Source organism: Anser anser (genome assembly GCF_964211835.1).
Source record: "Anser anser genome assembly, chromosome: 12".
Lineage (NCBI taxonomy): Eukaryota > Metazoa > Chordata > Aves > Anseriformes > Anatidae > Anser > Anser anser.
Window position 1 is genome coordinate 5,369,526 of NC_139733.1, and position 21,763 is coordinate 5,391,288.

General features: G+C 38.2%; 2 protein-coding genes across 11 annotated transcripts in view; one reads left to right on the top strand and one right to left on the bottom strand.

Annotated features, from left to right (window-relative positions):
• Window positions 1-21,763, bottom strand: part of CFAP92 (cilia and flagella associated protein 92 (putative)) — a 120,574-nt gene that overhangs the window by 76,941 nt on the left and 21,870 nt on the right. For 4 of the 7 annotated variants that reach the window (XR_014571733.1, XR_014571734.1, XM_083796408.1 and 1 more), the window contains exon 1: window positions 14,370-14,457. The exons of 1 other annotated variant lie outside the window; for it this stretch is intronic. The gene's annotated coding sequence lies outside the window, so the exon portion shown is untranslated. Of the gene's footprint in view, window positions 1-14,298; window positions 14,316-14,369; window positions 14,576-21,763 lie in introns of those variants that run through there. 2 more of the 7 variants (XM_083796403.1, XM_083796407.1) reach the window with 2 other exon arrangements.
• Window positions 1-21,763, top strand: part of EFCC1 (EF-hand and coiled-coil domain containing 1) — a 55,771-nt gene that overhangs the window by 26,948 nt on the left and 7,060 nt on the right. For 2 of the 4 annotated variants that reach the window (XR_014571735.1, XM_083796417.1), the window contains exons 3-6: window positions 12,399-12,544; window positions 14,541-14,676; window positions 14,980-15,145; window positions 21,065-21,223. Coding sequence is in view for 3 of the 4 variants with exons in the window: in XM_083796417.1 (XP_083652543.1) it covers window positions 12,399-12,544; window positions 14,541-14,676; window positions 14,980-15,145; window positions 21,065-21,223 (607 nt within the window). In the remaining variant the exon portion in view is untranslated. The remainder of the gene's footprint in view (window positions 1-12,398; window positions 12,545-14,540; window positions 14,677-14,979; window positions 15,146-21,064; window positions 21,224-21,763) is intronic. The other 2 variants (XM_083796418.1, XM_083796419.1) reach the window with 2 other exon arrangements.

Here is a 21,763-nt window from a genome sequence, read left to right on the forward strand (position 1 = left end):
TAACAGTGCAATAACATTTCAAGAAGTGAGAAACCTTCAAGATCCAGCCAATAACCTATACATTTCAAGCAACACTGTCTGCTTCTAGGGATTCAACCAATGCTAATATGACCATAATCACATTTTCAGTACCCATCTTTGCTGCCTTGTCGCATACCCAAGTTACACCTCTTAAGTGTCATTTAATGTATACTTATTCCGTAGCCTATTAGTTTAACCATTTTAGCTCACAGTACCTTGAAATTCCATATTTTGCCTACTGGAAGTCATCCATAAAGCCTAGAATTTTGATATACACTCATATTAACCTGTCTTACATATATGACTTTTTTTTTTTCTGAGACAGAAAAGAGTTAACCATACCTTTTTTCCTCCATTAAATATTTGTAGTAATTTATGTTGACTTTCTGATGAACTGATAGAAGAGAGCTTTTCCTGGAGGAGTACTAAGCATTGCCTAAGCCCCACATGAATCCCTGTACTATGTTATTGAACAGCTGAACAGCATGGAAATTAATGCGTTATAACCATATCACAGAAACTGCAAAACAGCTTGTAAAGCAAAAGCTTGAGGAATACTTGTATAACTATTAACCTCAACTTGGCCAGGTCAATTGTTTGAAAACGGTAATAATGAAATTTTAGCAAAACATTTATGAAAACATAACTATTTATATAAGGATTGCAACTGATACAGTGAAATTAAACTGTAATTTTAGTTTGTTTTGTGTCAATGAGACTACATATTTGGTTGAAATTACACACCTGCTCAAGTACTTTGCGGTTGTGGGAATAGGTATTATGTAAAGATAAATTTAGATGACTTTTAAGTAAACTTGACAATAAATACAATACAACCCTACTTGGCCTGAGGTTCCTCAGATAAAGAAATACATCTATCAGTTGAGGTTATGCTGGGATAAGCAGAGATCCACCCATGGATAAAGCAGCCAAGCCAGAGTGCTAAACGTGCAAAGCCAGAAATCAGTTCTTACATGAAGGGAGCGGCTATGTTGCATTTCTGTCATTGGTATTTCTGTTTCCTAATCACATTTCTTATACAGCTATATAACCAATGAAAGACTACATAGAAGCTGATATATTTGTTGTCAGAATGTGTCTAATAATGCAGGAATAATAGGCAATCCTTTCAGATCTCTCTGAACTGGCAAATAACTTACAAACATTTAGGAAGGAAAGTAATTATTTGGAGATTACTGGAAAGGCAGTGTTATTTTTTGCAAGTCACCTACCCGAACATGAAAGCTCAAAGGAATCAATGGGCATGCTGCTTTCAGGAAACTTAAAACTGTTTCAAAAAAAGCATCAGAATAGCAGGTATAGAGCTCAAATATGAAGGAGCTTGGATAATTAAACAGTATCTAGTAAAGAAATAGCCCTCTCTAAAGATCTAAGGATGTTTTGAAAACATTAGTGGGATAGAAAACACAACGTGGTGAGGTAATTGTTATTCTTGTTTCCTGATACAGGATCTGAGAAACATGGAAGCTGTGACTTCCCCACGGTCACAGCAGAAAGTTGCTGGCACCAAAACTTCATGCTCAGGTCTCTGAACAGCTGCTCCCTTTGCTCTCTGGGCTTCTGGGCTCAGCATTCACAGCAGGACAGCTCCCGTTTGTGGAGCACCTGGGCACCTGCAGGGACCAAATGACTACACAGGCCTGCGTGTAATTTCCCCGTGGGAGCTTGAGTATCTGACTTCGATACAACACTGATGGTTGCTGCCCCTCCTGTTAATGTACATTAACGTCATGTTTTCCTAAATGCTTATTAAGAATTAGTCAGAAATAACTAGCAGCCAGCTTAAAGCACAAAGCTGAGTGTACCATCTTCCTTTTCTGCCTCTCCAAACCCATGAGGCTCTAGATCTACGCAGCTCTGAGATAAGAACTGAAGGAACTTACATGCCAGTAAATACAGATGTTCACAATTTCAACCACATTAGGTGGTACAGTCTTGCATGCATCAAACAGAAGTGAAAAACAATGTTTTATCAAATGTTTTAAGCTCTAAAAGCTGAATTTAGTAGGACCTCCACCTTACTGATAAGGACTCCCTGACTCTCTTTAGGAAGAACACTTTTCTTTATCTAGCAGACTTTAAAAGGATCACAGGATATTTGATCTTTACTGACATACACTGTAGCACATGGGAGATAAGAGAAGGATTCTTTGGGATTAAATAGCACGTCTACGTGATGGAATATATGAGGTCTTTTTTTTGTTGTTGTTGTACAAGCAATGGCAGAAGGCAATTATCTACAGCACACAGCTCTGCTGCTCTTGTTTATCTGCTTTATATCAAGTATCTTTCTTATATCTGTCAGCGCGTTAGAAGTTCGTGGTATTTTAGTTACTATTTTTAGCTGTAGACTTTCAAGAACCTTTCTGTAAAATATGAGTCAGGACACCAATAGAGAGAAAAAGAATTCTGAAAATTAAGGTTTGCAGATGAGGAAGGAAGCATAGACTTAGCAGAATACACCCACAACTCATATACGTGCAGTTATGTAGCTGCCTTTTGTTTTTACATGCCTCTGCTGCTTTTTGTTATGGGCTGAAAGGAGATATCAAAAGTGTCTAGCAAGAGGTTTTACCAAGGGGACTATCAGCCTGACTAGAAGCAGAGAGGACTGTAAATCTTGTGCGAGAACTTGTTCTCAGATGGGCCTCAGCCTCATTTCAGACCAATACTTTCTGATAAGCCAAAGAAGTAAGTTTACTTGCACTGCTTCTCTGAAATGGACTTGTAATGTACCGCCAGGAAAGTGTCTTCAGCAAACTCTAGGCAGAAGAACCTACGTCCTATGAACCTAGCTGAGAGTATGGATGAAGGATGTTGACCTAAGGAAGGGCAACCCACAAGATGCAATATCTATTAAAGGATGAAGCCTGGCTCAGATTCAAGTGCTGGAGTGACAGCCAGCAGGATGGATCCACACCAGTGGGCAATACCATCCAGCCCTCTTTTCTGTGCGAGGACCAACTACAGAAGTCTTAATGCACCTGCACATAGCCTGCTACTCCTAAGTCCTCATGCACCCTCTCTACTGAGTCTTGTGGGTTTGGGGAGTAATTCTAACACTGCCAGCATAACACAAACTTCAGTTATGCTAAATTAGTTGGTCCAGTACAAAAGGAAAGGAAACTCAGAACTGCATGCAAGATAAGAAAAATGGAGTAATGGGTCTATGGCCTCCATTTCCATGCCTAGTTGGAAAGCTGAATCCGGGTTTTTCACTCAAATTTCCAAGTTTTGGGGAGGCTTTAGCAAATAGCTTTTGTTCTAATAGTTCAATCAAGAACAAGTGATACTTAATTTTTTCCAGCTTTAATTAAACCTGCATTGTGTGCATCCAAGCTCTAGAAATTCAGATATTTATACTGACTGTCTCACTAGCAGGGTGTGGCAATAGAGGTCTTTATTCCAGTGGAACAACATCTGGAAATCATTTCCTTTATTTCGTCACAATAGAATTCATTAAGGGGGCAGCAATATCTGAATGACATAATTCCAAAGTGATGAATGTTTCTCCTGGATAATTCAGTGACTATTAACCATAAAATACCTCACACAGAGCAAGAAAGCCATATTCATCTTATATATACTCAGAACTACCACCACACAATATAATTCCTTGCTAGGTACAGAATTTATAAGAGCACCGTAATTACCTCATCTGTTTAGCCTAATTATCAAATATATCTTCCATTCAGCAGCCCAAATGACTAATAGTTTATTAAGAATGTTAAGATTCAAAGTCAAACAAGGTTGAGGAAAACGTCAAACAGTGAGACTCGGATCTCGAGCTGCATTTCAGAGCTGAAAGGAATGTATTCTGTGAGTCACAAGAGGAAACCTGTCCATGCAGTTTTAATTCAGCTTCCTTATTAATTTATTTGTAACAAGTATAAGAGTATGTGAGTAGCCATGCATAAAAGCATCCATTTTGTACTTTGGTGGGTCATGCTCAATGCTTAATTCATCTTTACTATAAAAGTGGCCTTAAGTGCTACCCTGAAAACAAATGACTAGTTCCTCATCATAGTATAAGATAATAGACAAAGATTACCATAGAAGTCTTCAGGTAATTTTAGGTGCTCACTCTGACTTAAATGTTCACAGTACCCAGTATTTTAGAGCAAAACACACAAATTATAGCTTCAGTGATTCCACGTTTCAGATACAGTTTACACACCCCGTAGTCTCAAATTTCACATACAAAAAATCAGGATCCAATTATTATCTGTGCACACTATCACAGCAATTATGTGTAAAAAGCCTGAAGTAATTTGCCTAGTATTATGCAGGGTATCCAGCAGAGACAGGTGTAGAATCATCTTCAAAGGAGCATTTAGTTGCTGTAACAATGGCACTAGCCATTCTGTTCCTGCCTGTCTCACCTGACTTGCTACTTACACCTTCTGCAATAGAAGAGAAAGGAACCTCCTGTCAGAAGTTTCCTTCTTTTCACAGTTGTTGTCCGTCCACAGAAGTCATTTATCCCCTGCCTTGAATGAGGCAAGGGTCACGTAGGAAAAACAGACACTGATTTTATAAATAATCATAATGTAATGGATGTGCTCCTGGGGTTAAGGCAACCTTCTGACATCTTGTAAACTGAGAGCTTTCAAAGAGAAAAAAAAAAACACAAGCAAAATAACAAATCTGCTTAAAACACAAGACTATGTGTCAGATAGCACCATCGTGGGCTACCTGACATCTGTACCATACTTTTCCACCACCAGGGTCAGATTCTCCAAATTCTCTGCATATATTTCTGCTCTGAGATAACCAAACAGCTGACAGCACAGTAAATTATCATTCTCCAGGTGGACCTGCAGTTGCGGAGGAGAAGCTAATTTGTGGATGCTTCTCCAAAACATTTACTGATAGGAGAGTAGTGGTGAGACTTCAAGAACTTGAATACCATACCAAACTTTATCAGGGAGCATGCCTGACCCTTAAGCACCTTTTTCTGTGCCTTTCTGTCTCTACACCAGTCCTGTCTCCTTCATGGAGAAGTAGCTGTTGTAATTTCACTTTTATATTATTTTCACCTTAATCACTTTACCTGTTCAGGGAGTAATTCAACTGCATATATTTTTCAGCAGTAAAACCTGATTGAAAGGTCTCTCCCCAGCCTGCTCACTCCTGTCACAGCCCTGTGTTTTTGCATCTCCTGAAAGACGCAGCTCTTAGGACGTTGATCCAAATTTTAAACTTGTCTCCAAAAGTAAGAGGAAGGAGATACTTTAATACACTTTATTTCAGGAATCCAGCTCATAGCAGTACAAGCACCTGCACAACTCATGAAGCATTATGATAACGAATGAGAATATGGAGAATGGGAGCAAGGTGTTAAGGGTACAAGATTGGAAGAAAGGGAGATTTTTTTCTTCTGAATTTATCTTGGACTGCTCCATCAGGCCTATGCAGCTCCTGTGGTCTTCCCTTCATCAAAGCCACCACTCCCTGTGCCAGCATCTTTAGCAGAGAGAGCACCAGGAATGCAAAAGGGACAATCTTCCTGATCTCATTCTTGGCTGGTAATGACATCTTGCTTAAGGTAAACTAAAGTAAACACAAATGTTGGCAAAGTTTATATATTTATTTGTGGCTATGGGCTGGAACATGTTCAATACTTCAGAGTTTTTAAAAACAGTCACTGCTCCAGACAAGGGAGACATGAGGCCTTTTAGGAATGTCTTTAATTCTGTTGTTCTTTCTTACCTGAAACCTGAAAGATCAGCATAAGAAATGTTTTGATTGGGAGAAATTCAACTCAAATGGCATAGGACAACAATGTGCAACTGAAGAACTTGACATCTGGATCTTTGAGAACCCAAAGTGTCAGGAAACGCCCATGTACAGCCCATAAAATCCGGTTTTCTAATGTGATCTCAGACTGTAAGTAGTGGAATAACAAGAGAGCAACTGACAAATGAACAATAAAGACCTGTACTAAGAGCAGCTGATTTCTGAAAAACAACTTCCCTCAAACAGTCTGAGCTTACAGAAGCTGCTCTTTGGAATGGGACAGTACAGACAATAAAAGATATGTTTCTTTTCAATAATTTCATTATGTCTGCACAAAAGTTTGATTTGTCTCAAAAAATGCTTGAAATCGTCACAGGAAGAGCTGCATGACAGCAAGGAATAATTCTGTTACCCTCTGCTAGTATGGCAGATTTGCCTGGTTATATGCACTGTGCAGAAAGATGGAAACATTCAGCGAGAACACACATTGCCATCAGTGAGATGATTTTTCCTAGAGGACAGTGATTTTGGCAAGAAAGTTAAAGTCATCAGCCGATAACAGAAAACCTCTCCAAACTGTAACCATCATTACAGAGGCTCTTAAGTTACAATTTTGTTCTTATTTCAGCACAAATCAGGGATATTTAGTCATCTTTATTATTTATAAAAAATTCATACTTGTAAAATTTTAGATTTAATGCTTTACAGACCAAGCATTTTAAAATCTAAACTATTCATAGAAAGTTCATTCAATATGATTTCTGTTGGAGAGAGATCCACAGCTTAAAATGCCAACCAAAGACAGATGTATTCAGTAAACCTACAGACACTTAGATACACTGTGAAAAAAGAATTAACCCACATGATGTATGAAAAGTCATAAATAAATCAAAATATGCACACCCCATGAGCTCTGCAATTCCCTGTTGATGATGAGCCAGAACTGAAACCGTTCCAGGTTCCCTAACTCTGACAGTTTGGGTAAAAATAGTACAAAGATAAAACCACACCTGATTTTAGATGAAAAGACCAGTCATACACTTTTAAAATGAAGTATAGCTTAGTTTGGCTAACTGTACTTTGGGCCATGTACATAGCTTGACACAGTTGCCTGATCTGCTCTAAGTAAGTCTGTAAAAAGAACTAGTTAAAGACCTATAAACACGAAGCTAAATAATTCCTCAGAGTTATTTTATGATTAGTCAGGAATTATGGAAGTTAAAGACTTGTTTAGCCCCAGAAGCAGGTGGTTTTTGCTGCAGTTAGAAGTTTCCATAACAATAACAGGAGTGCCAATTAAAAGCCAATTAGTCACGGACGTTACTTTAAGGTCCAGTACTTTCCAACTCTCCACTCTTGATTTTCCCTCTCCGGAGCTGCCTATTATTCTCAGCACAAAGGCTTGAAAATGCATGTGGGCTGCTTGCCTGTCACCACGGAAACCTCGCCACACCGCACCGCGCACAGATGCTTCCCAGGCATCTTCCGAACTACTTTCCCCTCTGATCTTTGCCCTAAGCAAACGTGCTGTTTATTCATTCCTCTCATTTATGAAGACCTGTTAGATGTTGTATGAATACTGATGAGAAAAGAATTAAACCTATGGTTAAGAATGAGTGGAGATTCCACTTCTAAGAACCTACCGTGACAGTGAAAGCATGACGGTTGGCCTGTTTCATTATGCTCTTCTTTAAATCCTGAAGTCTCTGCCAGTTCAAAATTAAGAGTCTGGATTTGGCACTAAGTTTTGCTGAACAATAAAAAGCTCCCAGACAGGAAAAAATGACCTAGTGGTTACAGGACATGATGAGAAATCAGGAGATCAGGGTGTTTCATTGCTCCACCACCAAAAAGCATCACTGTGCCTCCATTCATGCCTCCACCACCTCACTTTGGGATGATGAAACACTGGGTACTCCAGCAATGAGAACTGAGGAGCATGAAACAACCTTCTGTTCTGGTTGGTTTCCATCTGCTTTTAAGTCAAAACCAAAATTGTTAGAATCCAGCCAGAAATTTGCTGCCTTCTTGAAACATTCTCCAAAGTCAATGTGGGATCCTATTTCCATTGGAAATTGTTTTATATATTTACATATATATATAAAACCTTTATTTCAATAGACAGCAAAGATTCACTACTATTGTACATTTACTCAGCTTACTCTTCTGTGCCCAACCTCAGATAAGAAGCTTCTTTGATCCAGCTCATATTTAGTTTCTACTTATAAAGGAATGGCAAGCTTCCCCTTCATGCGAGCAGTAACAGCAACTCCCCCCCCAAGGCATACCAAAACTACAAATTTCCAGTGTATTTATTTCCAACAGATCCTTGACATTAAGTATTGTAGCTCAGCAAACATAAAACCTCTTTGGTGTTGTGTGTGTGTATTTGCTTGCTTTTAAAAACATCCATATTTACTCATCTTGCTGCTTGCATTTTTCCTTCATTTTTATCTGGCACAGAAGAGCTCTGGAATTCCAGCTTGTCTGGCCGTATGTTCCTTCATGCATGTTTAAAATACGTCCCATTTCCAGATACCTTGAAATAATTGTACTTGCTATGTTCGGTTCTAGAAATCAAGGCTTAACCTGTGCCCTTTTTTTAGGGCATAACAAATTATGATTTCACTGTATTCCTGTTGGAGAAACCAAGGCACAATGTGATTAGATGCAAATGGCAGAGCCTGTGCCAGAACTAAGATCTTAGTTCTGGAGCATCTGGGTCTGAAAACTCTTGCTCAAAATTCCTTTATTTTTTTCCCTCTCTAGTTTCCCAGATGAATATCTCTAGAGAGGAATGATATGGCTGTCTTTAATCATATATTGAGTGGGAAGACCTCACAAAACACACTATCTGAATGACTCCTTTAATTTCCCCACAATAAAAGAGGGCTGATGACATCCTCTCAGGAAAACTACTATAGAATGAATAATCACAGTGTCTGCTTTGGACTTCATCAACTAATTTTAAGTTCCCTTATAAGAACTGCGGAGAGGTAAAAGCACTATTTAGGCCTGTTCTGAATCTTGTCCAAGTAGATACAGTCTATTTTAAATCCTGCCAGGGTGCACTGAATTTTATGGGAAGGACATAAAATTTTATTTTTTTCTTAAACTGAACTTCTCAATGTTCTTTGGACTGCAAGCTAAATTTAAAACAGGTAGTCAGGTGTAAGACATTAATACCACCATCAACAGATCAAATTAAACATTACAGCACTTACCCACTGTTAATAGAGAAGATTTTCACAATACTTGAGTATTCTTCTCAGTCTTTTTATGGGTTAAAACCTTAACCAACTTTGAAACTACAGTTAATATTCAATGAAATCTCAATATTGCTATATTATGCAACCTAACTCTAGAAATCTCTAAAATCCATGCAGATGTAAATTACGCCATTGCTCAAGTTTAAAAGAACAATCCACCAAATACTGGGTAGTCAAAAACTGTAAACAATTCCTATTGAGTATCAGGACCCAACTAGTTTTCTTTAAAAGTGAAGAAAATTACTGCATTTCAGAAAAATAAAATGTGATATCCTTGTTAAAGGAAATACTACATTCCACAGTACCGTCCAAAACTCTGAAACACAGCAAAACTCTGCAGAAATCTCAGGAGCTTCCATTTCGAATGCCCAAGCTTGCTATGTAAATAGCTTTGTAGGCTACCTTATGATTCTGCCAGAATTAATGCAAGCTAAATGACTAGCCAGCTTCATTCTGGAGCTGCTATTTCCTTTGACTGAACAGGAAATCCAATTGTTGCTAAGTAATAGCACAAACTGTAAACAAAATACATCATTAATTTTCATGCAGTCAGCTCTATCTGAGGGAGTAAAGAGCAGTGATGATTTCTAAGCAAGGTTTGCCTCACTTTCTGTCCCTAGAGATTTTTGAAATACTGACATTTAAAAAAAAAAAATAATGATCATATTCACTTAGTGCACATATACTTTCAGAAACACCAAGGAAACTAATGTTGGTGTGGTTCTTCAGGGACTGACAGCAGCTCTGTTAGATTAAACAAAAGCTCTTAGTGATACTTATCTCTAGCTTGGCACCAGCTCTTCTATTACTACATCTGAAGTCCTCTTTCTAGCAGTAGTTGAATTTACTGGCAGGAAGCATTTAGAAGATTTGTACAAAATGCTATTGTGCAACTTGTTTGAGTAGAATCAATTTCCTAAGTGTTTTAACTCTCATTTTATGTTGATGAATATTTTCTGAGTTAAGTGCAACAAATATTCAATATTCATCAATCCAAAACTAATCTTAGGAAGAGTTCAGAGGGAGATTAATTTGCTACAAAGCCCCTGAATTTCGTTTGCTTTCTTCTGCACGTAGATTCTTTGTGAACTACATAATGGCTCCTACAGGGAAAACAATATAATCATGCTATTATATGGTCTAAGTGGGAAAATATCCTGATGTAACTATTGAAAGTAAGCAAGAAAGTAAAGGAAAAATACTCAATATGAAGTACATTACATTACACAGCATACACATACAAAATCTTGTGGTGGACTGGATCCTGCTCATTTAGCTCCATACCTGAGAGGTTGCTTATTCCTTGCTCTGAAAATAGTTGATATAAATTTTACATATGGGGACTGATATTCCAATTTTCCATTTATCCAATGTGAGGGTTTTTCTTAATTACAAGTGTCTGATTTTATAAAACCTTCATAGCTCTAATTTCCCTAACATTTTGTGGAATAAAGTTACATATATACAGTGAAAAAAAGAATGTTAAAAATTAATTCACTGTTATATTATTATATCTCAGTTTCATTAAGTATTTTTTTTTTTTACTGTTTTAAACGTAAATAGGAGCATCTGGATTCATTTCCTTTGTCTCCTATATTGCAAACTGTATTTTGTCTAAAATAGCAATACTGTCTTTCAGTATATTTATAAGAAAGCACAGGTAGGAAAGCCAACCTGAACCAAACTAAATGTCCTGCAATGAGAAGAGAAAAATTCACGTGTACTTCACATGATGGTCATCTCACATTCCATTTCCATTCTTTCCAAAACAGGATTTTTATTTTTTTTTTTAAAGAAAATAAAATGAATCTATGTGAGTAGACTTGTTAGACTTTTCTTCATGTACAGTAAAAGTCTCCATTTTACTACACAGAATGTTCCTTAACTCTCTTAGATGCCTGGGTCATCTTCTTGATTGGATAAAAATATTTAAAACTCAACTACATGAAAATACACTCTGGATTATTCCTCCAATACACGTTACTTCAAATTTCCTCACAAGTACTGCCCCAATGCTCTCCATTTAGGTAACTATCAATTCCTCAGTCTGAACAATCATTGTCCTTCACATTGAATTAAATTACTTTTTTTAAAAATAGTTTTGATTGACAAGTTTAAGGACTTGCATTCATCAGATTTTTTTAAATCCATAAATAATGCTACTTATCCCTAATGTAGCTGATATCAAAGTATTTCGCAATCTTCTTTCTTTTTTTAATCTGAGTACCACATCTTGAATACTGTTTCCTTTAAGAAACAGAATACTACATTCCCCTCAAGAAAAAAAAAATACACAATTTCAAATGAGATTGTTAGTAATTCAGAAGCACAATGCTCACTGGTTTGCAGGTGCAAGACTCCAATCACATATTCTTTTTGACTTTCCAGTAAAAACAGTACTCGGGAGACTTAGACCTAAACCACCTAAAACACATCTCCCTGATGTCTTTTGTTATAAATAACTGAGCAGAGAATTAGAAGACAGAAGTACTGAATACTAATCTTTATTTTTGAATTAACTACGTAGTCTCGGTAAAAGGTCTTGATTTGGTCTTGAAAACAAAGTAATTCTGAAACCTTGGTCTCACTGAAATAAACAGAGCCAAGTTTCCTATATCTCTCTGTGAACATAGACCACAAGCTTTATATTTTTACATCTGTAAAATAAGAGGTGTACTTTAATGTCTCATAAGGGCAGTATGAAAACCAGTATGTCAATATGTGTGTGGCGTTTGAAACTGTGAAACACAACACCGCTGGCTATTAGTGCGGTCCTCTTCTTATGTCCTAGAATGTGACTAACATTCCAGTCTGCTTAATATTGTAAAGGGGCCACAAAAAGTCTTTAATACTGTTCTTTAGGCTAAACAGAAGCTTGGTTCAATGTTGAACCAGGCAAGTAGCCTGACATTTGTAAATCTGAACACCGCTCTTGTGTGACAAGATGCAAGACTTGCTACCCTAGCTATAAACGTGTCCGTGTTAAAAATGAAGCACGCACTCCACCACTGACAGTTGAAAACAGAGAGACTCTGAGAGACATGGCCAGACTAGACTGTTTCTATATATGTTGTCCAGATGTCTTTGAGATGAACTAAAAGCTATAAGTAACATTTAGTTCTTATTACCTAACTCTAAGAAGAAAATCCATCTTCCTTTGATTCTCAGCAAAAACAACCAAAGGCAGTCCTTGGCAGTTTGATTTCACAGGCACTGAAGGTAAACGACCCTGTTCTTTTGTAGCGAGCCTGAACAATTTCTATTATATGCTACACCATGCATGTTCATTTTTTTTTCTTTCCTTTCAAATTTGCTACGAGTCCACTTTATTTTACCTTTCTTTTCCAGATCAGAAATTGTGAAATTTCAGCTTCCCTCAGGAAGCAGCCCAGAGCAGAAAGATGCAGCAGCTTCACCAGATGGAAGATACTGCTTATCTGTTGTGCAGCAAGATCGAAGGTCTCCCACTGGCGGAGCTGGGATTTCTGAGAACGGTATCAAGTCTAGTATCCAAATACTTTATTTCCTCACTGATTTGTAAGATCCTCAGCAGAAAAATAATATAGATATTAGTCCACCAAAGCTGCTAATAAGTCTTAATACATCTTGAAACCCTAGATATAAATGAAAGGTAAAAATCTCAGTTTTTTACTTCTCCCTCCCCACATAATTTTGTTTCATACAAGACTGAACATGTCACTTAGAGCTAAGATTTAGAACAACTGTTTTTTGTTGTTTTGTTTTATATTCACCATACCAAAACCTTTTTCCTGTCTTAAGAATACGAAGTTTTTGTTGTTGTCATTTTTTAAATAAAAACCTCATAAGTTCAGCTAAAGTCATTTCCAAAGAAACTATTTGCAGTTGATGTTCTGTACAATGACAATCTTTGGAAACATTCTGGCTGCTTCACAGCTCTGAAGAGATCCAACCTGCTTTGCGCATGTAACCCTAACCACTGCCATAGCACCACTCACTTGTGATTTCTCATGGGACTGCATGAGGCATTCTTTGAAATTCTCCTAAAGTCACAGAGTTTGCCTAGACTAGCTCTAATTTAAAATGACCTAGACTACAATTTACTGGTACTAGAGCTTTCAAAGAGATGACAACTTTTGGTGGATCATTTAGCTGCTTTAACAATAGTCATCTTAGAAGCCAAACACCTTCTCTCCCTTTGGTTTTCTTGACCAGTAGAGAGCAGCTCAAAAGTATGTTCAGTAAGACTGGTTTACCTTCAATGAATTTTTGAGAGATCTCATTCAAAGGAGACAAAAACAGTTATCTGAAATTAACTGTAAGAAACAATACATCTTTACTACAGACTAGAGAACTGTATGTACCGACATAAAGTTAAATTTTGTGTATTTATTGAATGGATCTGGCAAGCAGCTGCTCAGGAACGGGAAAAAAAATAATGATATTCAAATATAGTTTACTTTGCAGCATGTTCTCCATTTGGTTAAACTTACAAAATTGAGCTACTTTCACAAATATGTTATTCAATCAAGCACTTTTGCCAGCTCAAAGACAGATCCCATGTCTAATCTACATTACCCATATTTCAAGTTCAAACAGCTTTTTAGCAAAAGTTATTCAAACACATTAACCATGGGGAGTTTTTTCAATCTTAAAATGTGAAGAAGTGTTCCATCAAATGCAAATAAAAAAGGATTAGTTACACAGAAAAGAAAAGAAACTGCAAATGAAACTGCAAGATTGAACAACTGCAAAACTGTGTGCACGTTTGGGATAAACCTAGATAAGCTATATATACAAGCCTAGGTACAAATTTATTTATAAAATCTTTAGGTAAAATTTAATAAATATTAATTCCTTAGAGCAGAAGAGTCCTTGCGTCAATGGAATAATGTAAATTATTCTGCATTAGCCAGATGACCTCTTACTTGGCAGATACAGTTTACACTAGACAGGTGAAACTAAGCACTAGATATCTCTGAGTCTAATATTACGGTTCTGTGTTAAAACCAGCATCCCTTCAAAGCACAGTAAGTGAATGAATCAGAGAGTATTAAAATCACATTCCTGAACTCTGAATGTCCATTTGGCTGGTTCAATGACTATACAAAAAACCCTAACACAGTACAGGAGTTTCTTATTCCCGTTGAAAAGTGTATATTCAGTTGTATACATGAAGAACAGTTGTGCTAATAATACATTGTTCCTTCACACTTAACCTTGCATTTAAATAAGTTAAATGAAAGTAAAGAAAACGGCTCTACGTTACCCGCAAGAAGGTGCTGAGATGTTCAGGATTCTTAAAATAAAAAATAAATTAAAAAAAAAAAAAGTATTTACCTTTGCTGAGGCTACCCTGCCCTAGATTCAAAGCCCCTTTCCACAGGTGGTGTTTCACTGGGGGGTTTAAAACCTCACCTCGTGCTTTCTGGGTCTCACTGGTTTGAATCACCACAGCTGCAGCGCATCAGGGTGGCTGTTTGGGTGCTGAGTGGCTGTTGATTTCTCAAGCAGATGACCAGCTGTTCCGCTCTGTGGAGGGCCAGGCTGCCTCTGATGAAGAGGAGGAGAAGTGGGCAGGAGACCAGCAATCCCAGGTGGCCCAGGTGAAGAAAATACTGGCCAAGCTCCCTTGCTGTGGCAGCGGGTATGTTTCTGAGATGAATGCTACCTGAGCCCTTTGAGAATATTTCCTCATGACCTGAGGGCACCATGGCTTCTGTGTAATATAAGCCATAATTCTACCTGGCAACATCAGCAGGCCCAGCCTTTACAGCAGGTGGGAAGCAATGGCTTAAATACCCCCACTTAATCCTAATCAGCATCAGCTGGGACACCAAATTATTATCTGTGCTCACAAAAGTTTGGTGGGAAAGCAGGTTTTGTTTTATTTTTTAATATAAACATTATGAGTGATAGGAACTTTTTTTTTCTTCGCATATATACATAGATGTGATGAAAAACTGCAGAAGAAGTTGATGTCATACTTGGAGATCACTGATGCTGATGGCTCTGAAACTGCCCCTGCAGAGCTGGAGGAGAGAATCACACAGCTAACCGAGCAGCTGGAGCTTAAGGGACATGAAGTGAAAAAACTGGAAACAAACATGGAAGAGGTAACAGGTGCCAAGCATAGTGTGAAGGAGTTATTTATGCAGCTTGAAGTGGCTACAGCTACATCCATATGCATTTATCTTTGTTCTGGCCTTCCCATTTTCTGTTGCTGGTGTTTCTCACTGTGCCATGAATTTGTTAGCAAAACCATGTAACGCTTTCCTGTAACACCTGCATTGCCAGCGTGGCTCCTGCCTGGACCCTCGTTTATTTGGAGGATGAGATGTGCACCAGCTGCAGTCAAACCCAGGCCCTTGAAACACCACCCTTTATTTCAATGGCTTAGGGCATTCACTGATGCCATGTTTGTGATTGGAACCATTGCAGACCAAAGAGCTGCCATGCATGTTAACTCTTGTTGTTACACGTAACTTTGGTTCCTCAGCTCTGGATGGCATGCTCCTCCTGTCCTAAGACCTCCAGCCCCTGCGAGAACACAACTCTTTGAGAAATCCCTCCAGTTGCTCACGATTTTGCAGTCCTTAAGAGGAAATCATCCAGTTTACTTTGGTTGGTTCTCAGGATTAAACCAAGGTATTCTTAATGAAAAAAGTAGTTCTCAGGTTTAGCAGCATGCTTATCTTTGCTTCAGCAGGGGTTAAAACTACAGTAGTTAAAAGTCTCAGTGCAGTATCCTAGTAGTCTTGTGTGATATTACTATTTAAATACTGCAAACGTCATCCATTGATGGCCCTAGATCTAAATGCTACCAGTCTTTCTACGAAACAAAATAAGGCAGAGAGCCAACTCACTGCAACGTGAATTTAAAATCAGAAGCATGAATCCTTTTGAGCCTGGTAGAAATTTATTCTTATCCTCCCTTACTTCTATTTACCCAGTATTTATATTGCATGTGCAGCTTTTGGTATTTATTGTTGCTGCAAAACAGACAGACAAGTAGCAAGTGATTCCTTTCAAAAAGGTGACTGTTCTCGTAATCAACACCAAACAAATTGAAAGATTGAGAAATTCACTCTCTTTCTCTAACTTGTAAATAAGTCTATTGGTTTAATAAACCACCAAGAATACTTTCTCTGATGACCTGACAAATGTACTTTATACGTTACCCTTTATACTTCTGTCTGGACTTGCACAGTGCTGAAAGATGAGACATAACAACAAAGCTAACAAGTAACAAACCCAGCAGGCAAGTGAAAAGCAACACTCTCAAATACTGATTTACTAATTGTTTTCATCTAAGACTGTAAAACCAGGGGTTAAAACAGCTGTGAAATTTTTCATGTCTTGAAAGTTCTGCTTTCCAACAACTGAACATTTAAAAATACTTTCTACTGAAGAGAGGAGGAGATGGATGTCAGGACTTGGGGATAATAGATGGAGAAAACACGAGCAAATTCTGAAAACAAAGCAAGATGCTGCCAAGTGTAGTGTTGCAAAGAAATGACAATCATTTTCTATAAAAGCTCACATACAAACTCTCAGCTTAATTAAAGGCAACTAGTTCATGACCTGTCATACAGGGTCAAATGAAAAGTTCATCCTAATATCACGTGCTTGATGACAACAAGCAGCAGTTACTTAGAGAAAAGGAATGAGAAACAGTCCAGAGAACTTTCCTCTTGGTGTTACTCACCTGGTTTCCAATAAAAGATGGGTAGATACATCTTGAACTGGACATTGCATAGACAGTATCATCTTTAATGACCAGCACTGGAGCTATTTAACATGGGTTTAACATGAGTTTCCTATTTCTTTAGTTAGCAATGCTTTAGGTATCTCAGGGCCAGAACTCCCACAAACTGGTTACAAAGGAACGGGTTTTGAGGATTTGCTTTTGTTTGCTTTAAATCTGTTGCCTGATCATCCACTGCCACTTAGTTCTTTCGCTTGGGACAAAACTTTACAGGCTCTTACTCCAGAAATAGTGCCTCACTTATAGTCACTCTGCTTCAGCTCTCTTGGTATAGAAACGATTACTTCTGTTATTCTGTTTTATTCTTCAATGTACTTTTCAAGCTCTATTACTCTTTTTGAATGAGAAGAGCTGAAAATGTACTTAGAATTCAAAGTAAGCTCATCATGATGTAATTATAATTTCTGTTTTGTCCCCAGTTCCTTTTCTAGTAGAGTCTAGCAAGTATCATTTTGATCTCTGCTGACCATGGAGCTATTTCCAGGAGATTACAGCTCTCCTAGATCTGATCTCCTTGCTGAGTTGCAGTCATAATCACTGCATACATATGACATTGTATCCCAATGTCATATGTCCCAATGTTCCAACATACCTTATTTTGCATTAGCAACACTGAATTTCATCTGCTCTATTATTGCCCAGTTATTCAGTATTGTGCAATCCAGCTGTAATTCTTCACAGGCAGGTCTAATTTTGATTACCCCCCAAAAATTGTATTGACAGCAAACTTAAACATTTTGACATTCACCCTTTCTAAAAATCATTTCTGAAAATGACTAGGTCTTAATCCAGGATTATCTCCCTTCCCTGTGAAAGCTCACCCTTCAGTCCTGTCTGTCTGTCTATCGATCACGCTGTGCTCTGCCCCCCTCTTTTAACCAGCTGTGGGTCCAGGATCTGCAGGATCTGCACTACTGTCCTGTGGCAGTTACACTTTTTGAGTCTTTGGCCATGCATCTTTGAAAAGCTTTATGCACATTCAAAATACATTCTGTCAGCTGAATTAACATTATCCATACATGTTCATAGATGCTCTCAAAGAAATTGAATAGTTTCTTCACTAAGTTCGTCCATGTATTCACCAAGTCTCTTCTCCATTACAATTTCTATCAATTTGCCTGACAACATTACTGGAACTCCTCAGGTGATTTGCTGTTCCTCAAATCATCTCTGCAGCATCTGTTACAAACTGGTGCTACATTTGCCACCCTCTGTTCCTCTGAGGGTGAATTGATTTAAAAGACAATTTGCGCGGCACAGTTCAGCACTTAATGCCGGAGTCCTGATACTGTTTTCTTCCTGTTCTGAAAAAGTTTCTCAGGTTCACTGCTTGTAAACAAGACTCTAAAATGAGCTCCTCCTTCACTTCTTTAGAAAACACAATAGAGTGTTTTTCCCTTACATCCTTAAGGGACTTTTATACTAATTATTTTGATACTAATTATTCATTGTCCTAGATGTTTTTGTGCACTTTACTCCAGAGCCCAGATTTTTCCCATGGCATCCTCCTCTGTTATAAAAGAGCCGCCTATTAGCAACTGGCTTACTCTCAAAACTGGTATGTAGCAAGGCAGTATTTCCATTTCACAGACACATTTCACAGATCCCAGATCAGGCTATGCTGAGGGATTGGGCAGAGCTAAGAACATAATCCACTCCTCTGAGCCCTGTGGCCTAACTACTGACCATCCCTCCTCATTATCCATGTTTTAAAAATAGGTTGTGCTTAACTATCGTCATTATCTTATTTGCAAATGTTAAGGTACAAACAGGTGCTAGATGTAACCTATCTCAGGAAACCCATCTGGGAGAATGCTTTAATGCTACACTGAGACACTGCCTTAAAGCACAATCAGATGAGAAGAAAAAAAGAAAGAAAGAAAGAAAAACCTTCCATATTCATACATATAAATTTATGTAAATATAAAGGTATCCAGAAGCTAGCATCCTTCCATATGACAGTGACTATTATAGTACAGCTGCTATGGGAAGCTGTTTGCTACTAGCCATAGCCTAGGAAATACAAACAAAAAGGGATTTGTAGGAGCAGTCAAAATGAAGAGGAAAAGAGGCAGCAGCAGCAACAAATGCTACAGCCAGATACCACCAGGGGTGCTCTCAGCTAAGCATATTGCCTGTGCTCTTCATAAAAACTGAGCAGCTGGTCATGACAGCAGACAACGATGGGGAACTCAAGTGGCACGCACACTGAAGAGAAAAGTTAGTACCTCTATTCACGCCTGTGTAGAAGACCCGCTGCTCAGCCTGCAGCCTTTCAGGAGCATCCAGCAGAGGACAGAGGAGGCTCTGTGCAGCTTTGTGATTCCGGTGGCTCTGCCAACATGACTGAAGCAGCAGCTAAAAGCAGCAGCTGTGTGACATTGTGGGCACAGGGGCCTGACAGGGTGCACAACCAGGATAGGTGGGCACCAGTTATGAATTTCCGTGAGCATCTCTCTAACTGCATGTTGGGAAAGTCCATTTTAGACATAAAAATAATGACCTTTTTTCCTCTGTGTTATTTGGTCTGACACTGCTTTAGCTGTACAGGGGAGCAGAAGTACTGCCTGTGTTTCGTACATCTCTCTGGCAGGTGGTATTTACGATGCAGAGGCATTCTGCAGTATAATAGAGGCGACCGCATGGTTAATTCTCTGCAGACCTCACGCAGCCTCTGGAGCATTTGTTTGCCTCAGCTGGACTGCTGCCACGGTGGTGGTAACAAAGGTGGCTCCACATAGAGGAAAATGTTACCTTATCCATCTAAAAGGAGTGTTCAGGCAGGGGTGCTGAAATCACTGGCAGATGGAGCAGATTTAGTGGTCCAAGCTTCTGTAGCTGTTGTACAGCTCAGAGGAGCCAGAAAGCCTCACAGAGCAAAGCTCAAGGAGAGTTAATGTAATGATAATTTCGATATGGTGGGGGAATTAATACATACTTTTAGCTCTGTCAGAAACTAAAACAACCTTCTAGAAGGCTTAATGTGGATCAAGGTTTATTTTCTTTTTCCACTCTGATGACTTTTTTGTTTTAAGGAACCGAAACTCCTTCCCATATATTAAAAATCCATTAGGATACAAATTTCCAAAAATAAAATCCATTAAATACTGCATATGCTAAGGACTGCAGTTCTCTAGTTCAGCTCTCTCTGTAGTTATTCCTAAAATTGCAATAAAGATAAAAGAAAACAACAAAAAGGGCCTAACAGAGCCAGTGAAATTGTCATCTGTACCAGACATAATTTTGGTTTTCAGTGTAATACAAATAAATATATTTACATTCTATTTGCAACAAGAAATTGCAAAAAAGGTCAACATTTCAGAATGCTGGGCACAGAATGAGAAATGAAGTTTATTAATAAAACTCAAATCTGTCAGTGCTCACGAAGATCCAAAATTTATTTATATATATATATATATATATATGTGATATAGTTTCCAGAGGATGCTTTTCATGTTCTTTTTAGCTACGTAGTCATGCATCAGCAACAGACCTGGGTCTGTGACAAGCAAAGACACTTTTGCAAATGGTGTGGCTGCTTTCTAATACAGCATGTCACTTAAGCGTACTATGGAAACAAAAGCAACATTTCACATCTTTAACATTCTTCCACTGGTAGGTCTAAGAAAACCAGTAGGTCAGTTCAGCCTCGGAAGTATGAGGAGATCACTCCTGCCTAGAATTTCTGTAGTCTTCAAGTCTTGTTGAATCTGGGCCTTTTTGTGCTTAGCTGCAAACCAGTGTTTCACCAAGCCAGCAGGCCAGTATTTGGCAGAACCAGAATCTTACAGATCATTCTGTAAAACTTGAAAACAAAACAAAAACAAAACAAACAAACAAACACCTTAGAAGAAATTAGCTAATTACCTTCTTGTTTCAGTGAATACACGGATGATTGATATGTAGAGCTGCAAAATAAAAATACGATAACATTGCTGAGGTCACACAAATCAGTTATGTTCCATAGAGGAATATAGGAATGCAATGGGTTAGTAAAGTAGATAGGGCTGCTAGTACTTAGCATTTCTGAACCATCTGCTCGTATCCAGTGTTGAATGAACTGCCATTATGTGCGAGCATGAAGCATGCACTTCCTGGCAACTATTGATTCTTTGCTTTATATAGTACATTAAAGAAATGTACTTTTCAAGATAATCTTCTGGAGGGAACTGACATTTACCAGATAGAGAGGAAAACTTAGCTTTGCAATTGTTCAGCAAGAAAGTGAAAAGCTCCAGTGCTCTTAATGCCCTGTGTCATTATCCAGATGAAAGGCCCATTGCTAACTGAACTGCAGCAAAAGGTGGAGGAGACCGAAATGCTGAAGATGGAGCTACAGATGTTGGAGACTGAGAGAGTGAGGCTGTCGCTGGTGGAAGAAAAGCTCATGGATGTTTTGCAGCTTCTTCAACAGCTTCGAGACTTGGTATGACAAAACAGTGACTTAGAACTGTTTTTGATTTTGTCCTTTCCAAACCCAAAATGATGTTTATACATTCATTCAGTGCAAAGCCCTTTACACCAAGAAACATTTTTACGTGTGTTTGCCCTTGGAACTGCCCAGCCACTGCAGAAAACTTTCAAATCCCTACGGATAACTTTTCAAAAGAAGCCTAGAGATCTCCTTGGATCTAGATCTTGAAGCTCTCATTATCTTCTAAATAAAAAGTTGAAGGAAACAAGGAAAATGAAAGTGCTAGTAATCAGAAAGATTTGAGAAGATTATTTTTCCTTCTTGAAGACACTTTTTGCTGTCAAATTGTACTCAAATTGTAAATTGATTTTATGTCAATTTACCAAATTTTAGATGTAGCCAGAGTTCTTTATGTGTTATTTCACATCATAGTTTGTATGCTCACGTCATAATATAGAAGTAGGCAGAAAACAGCTGCCCAGGCTGGAATTGGGCTAAAATTTAGAGTTAACGCTGCAGTCGCTTATTTCAGTAATATGATAAACACTCACA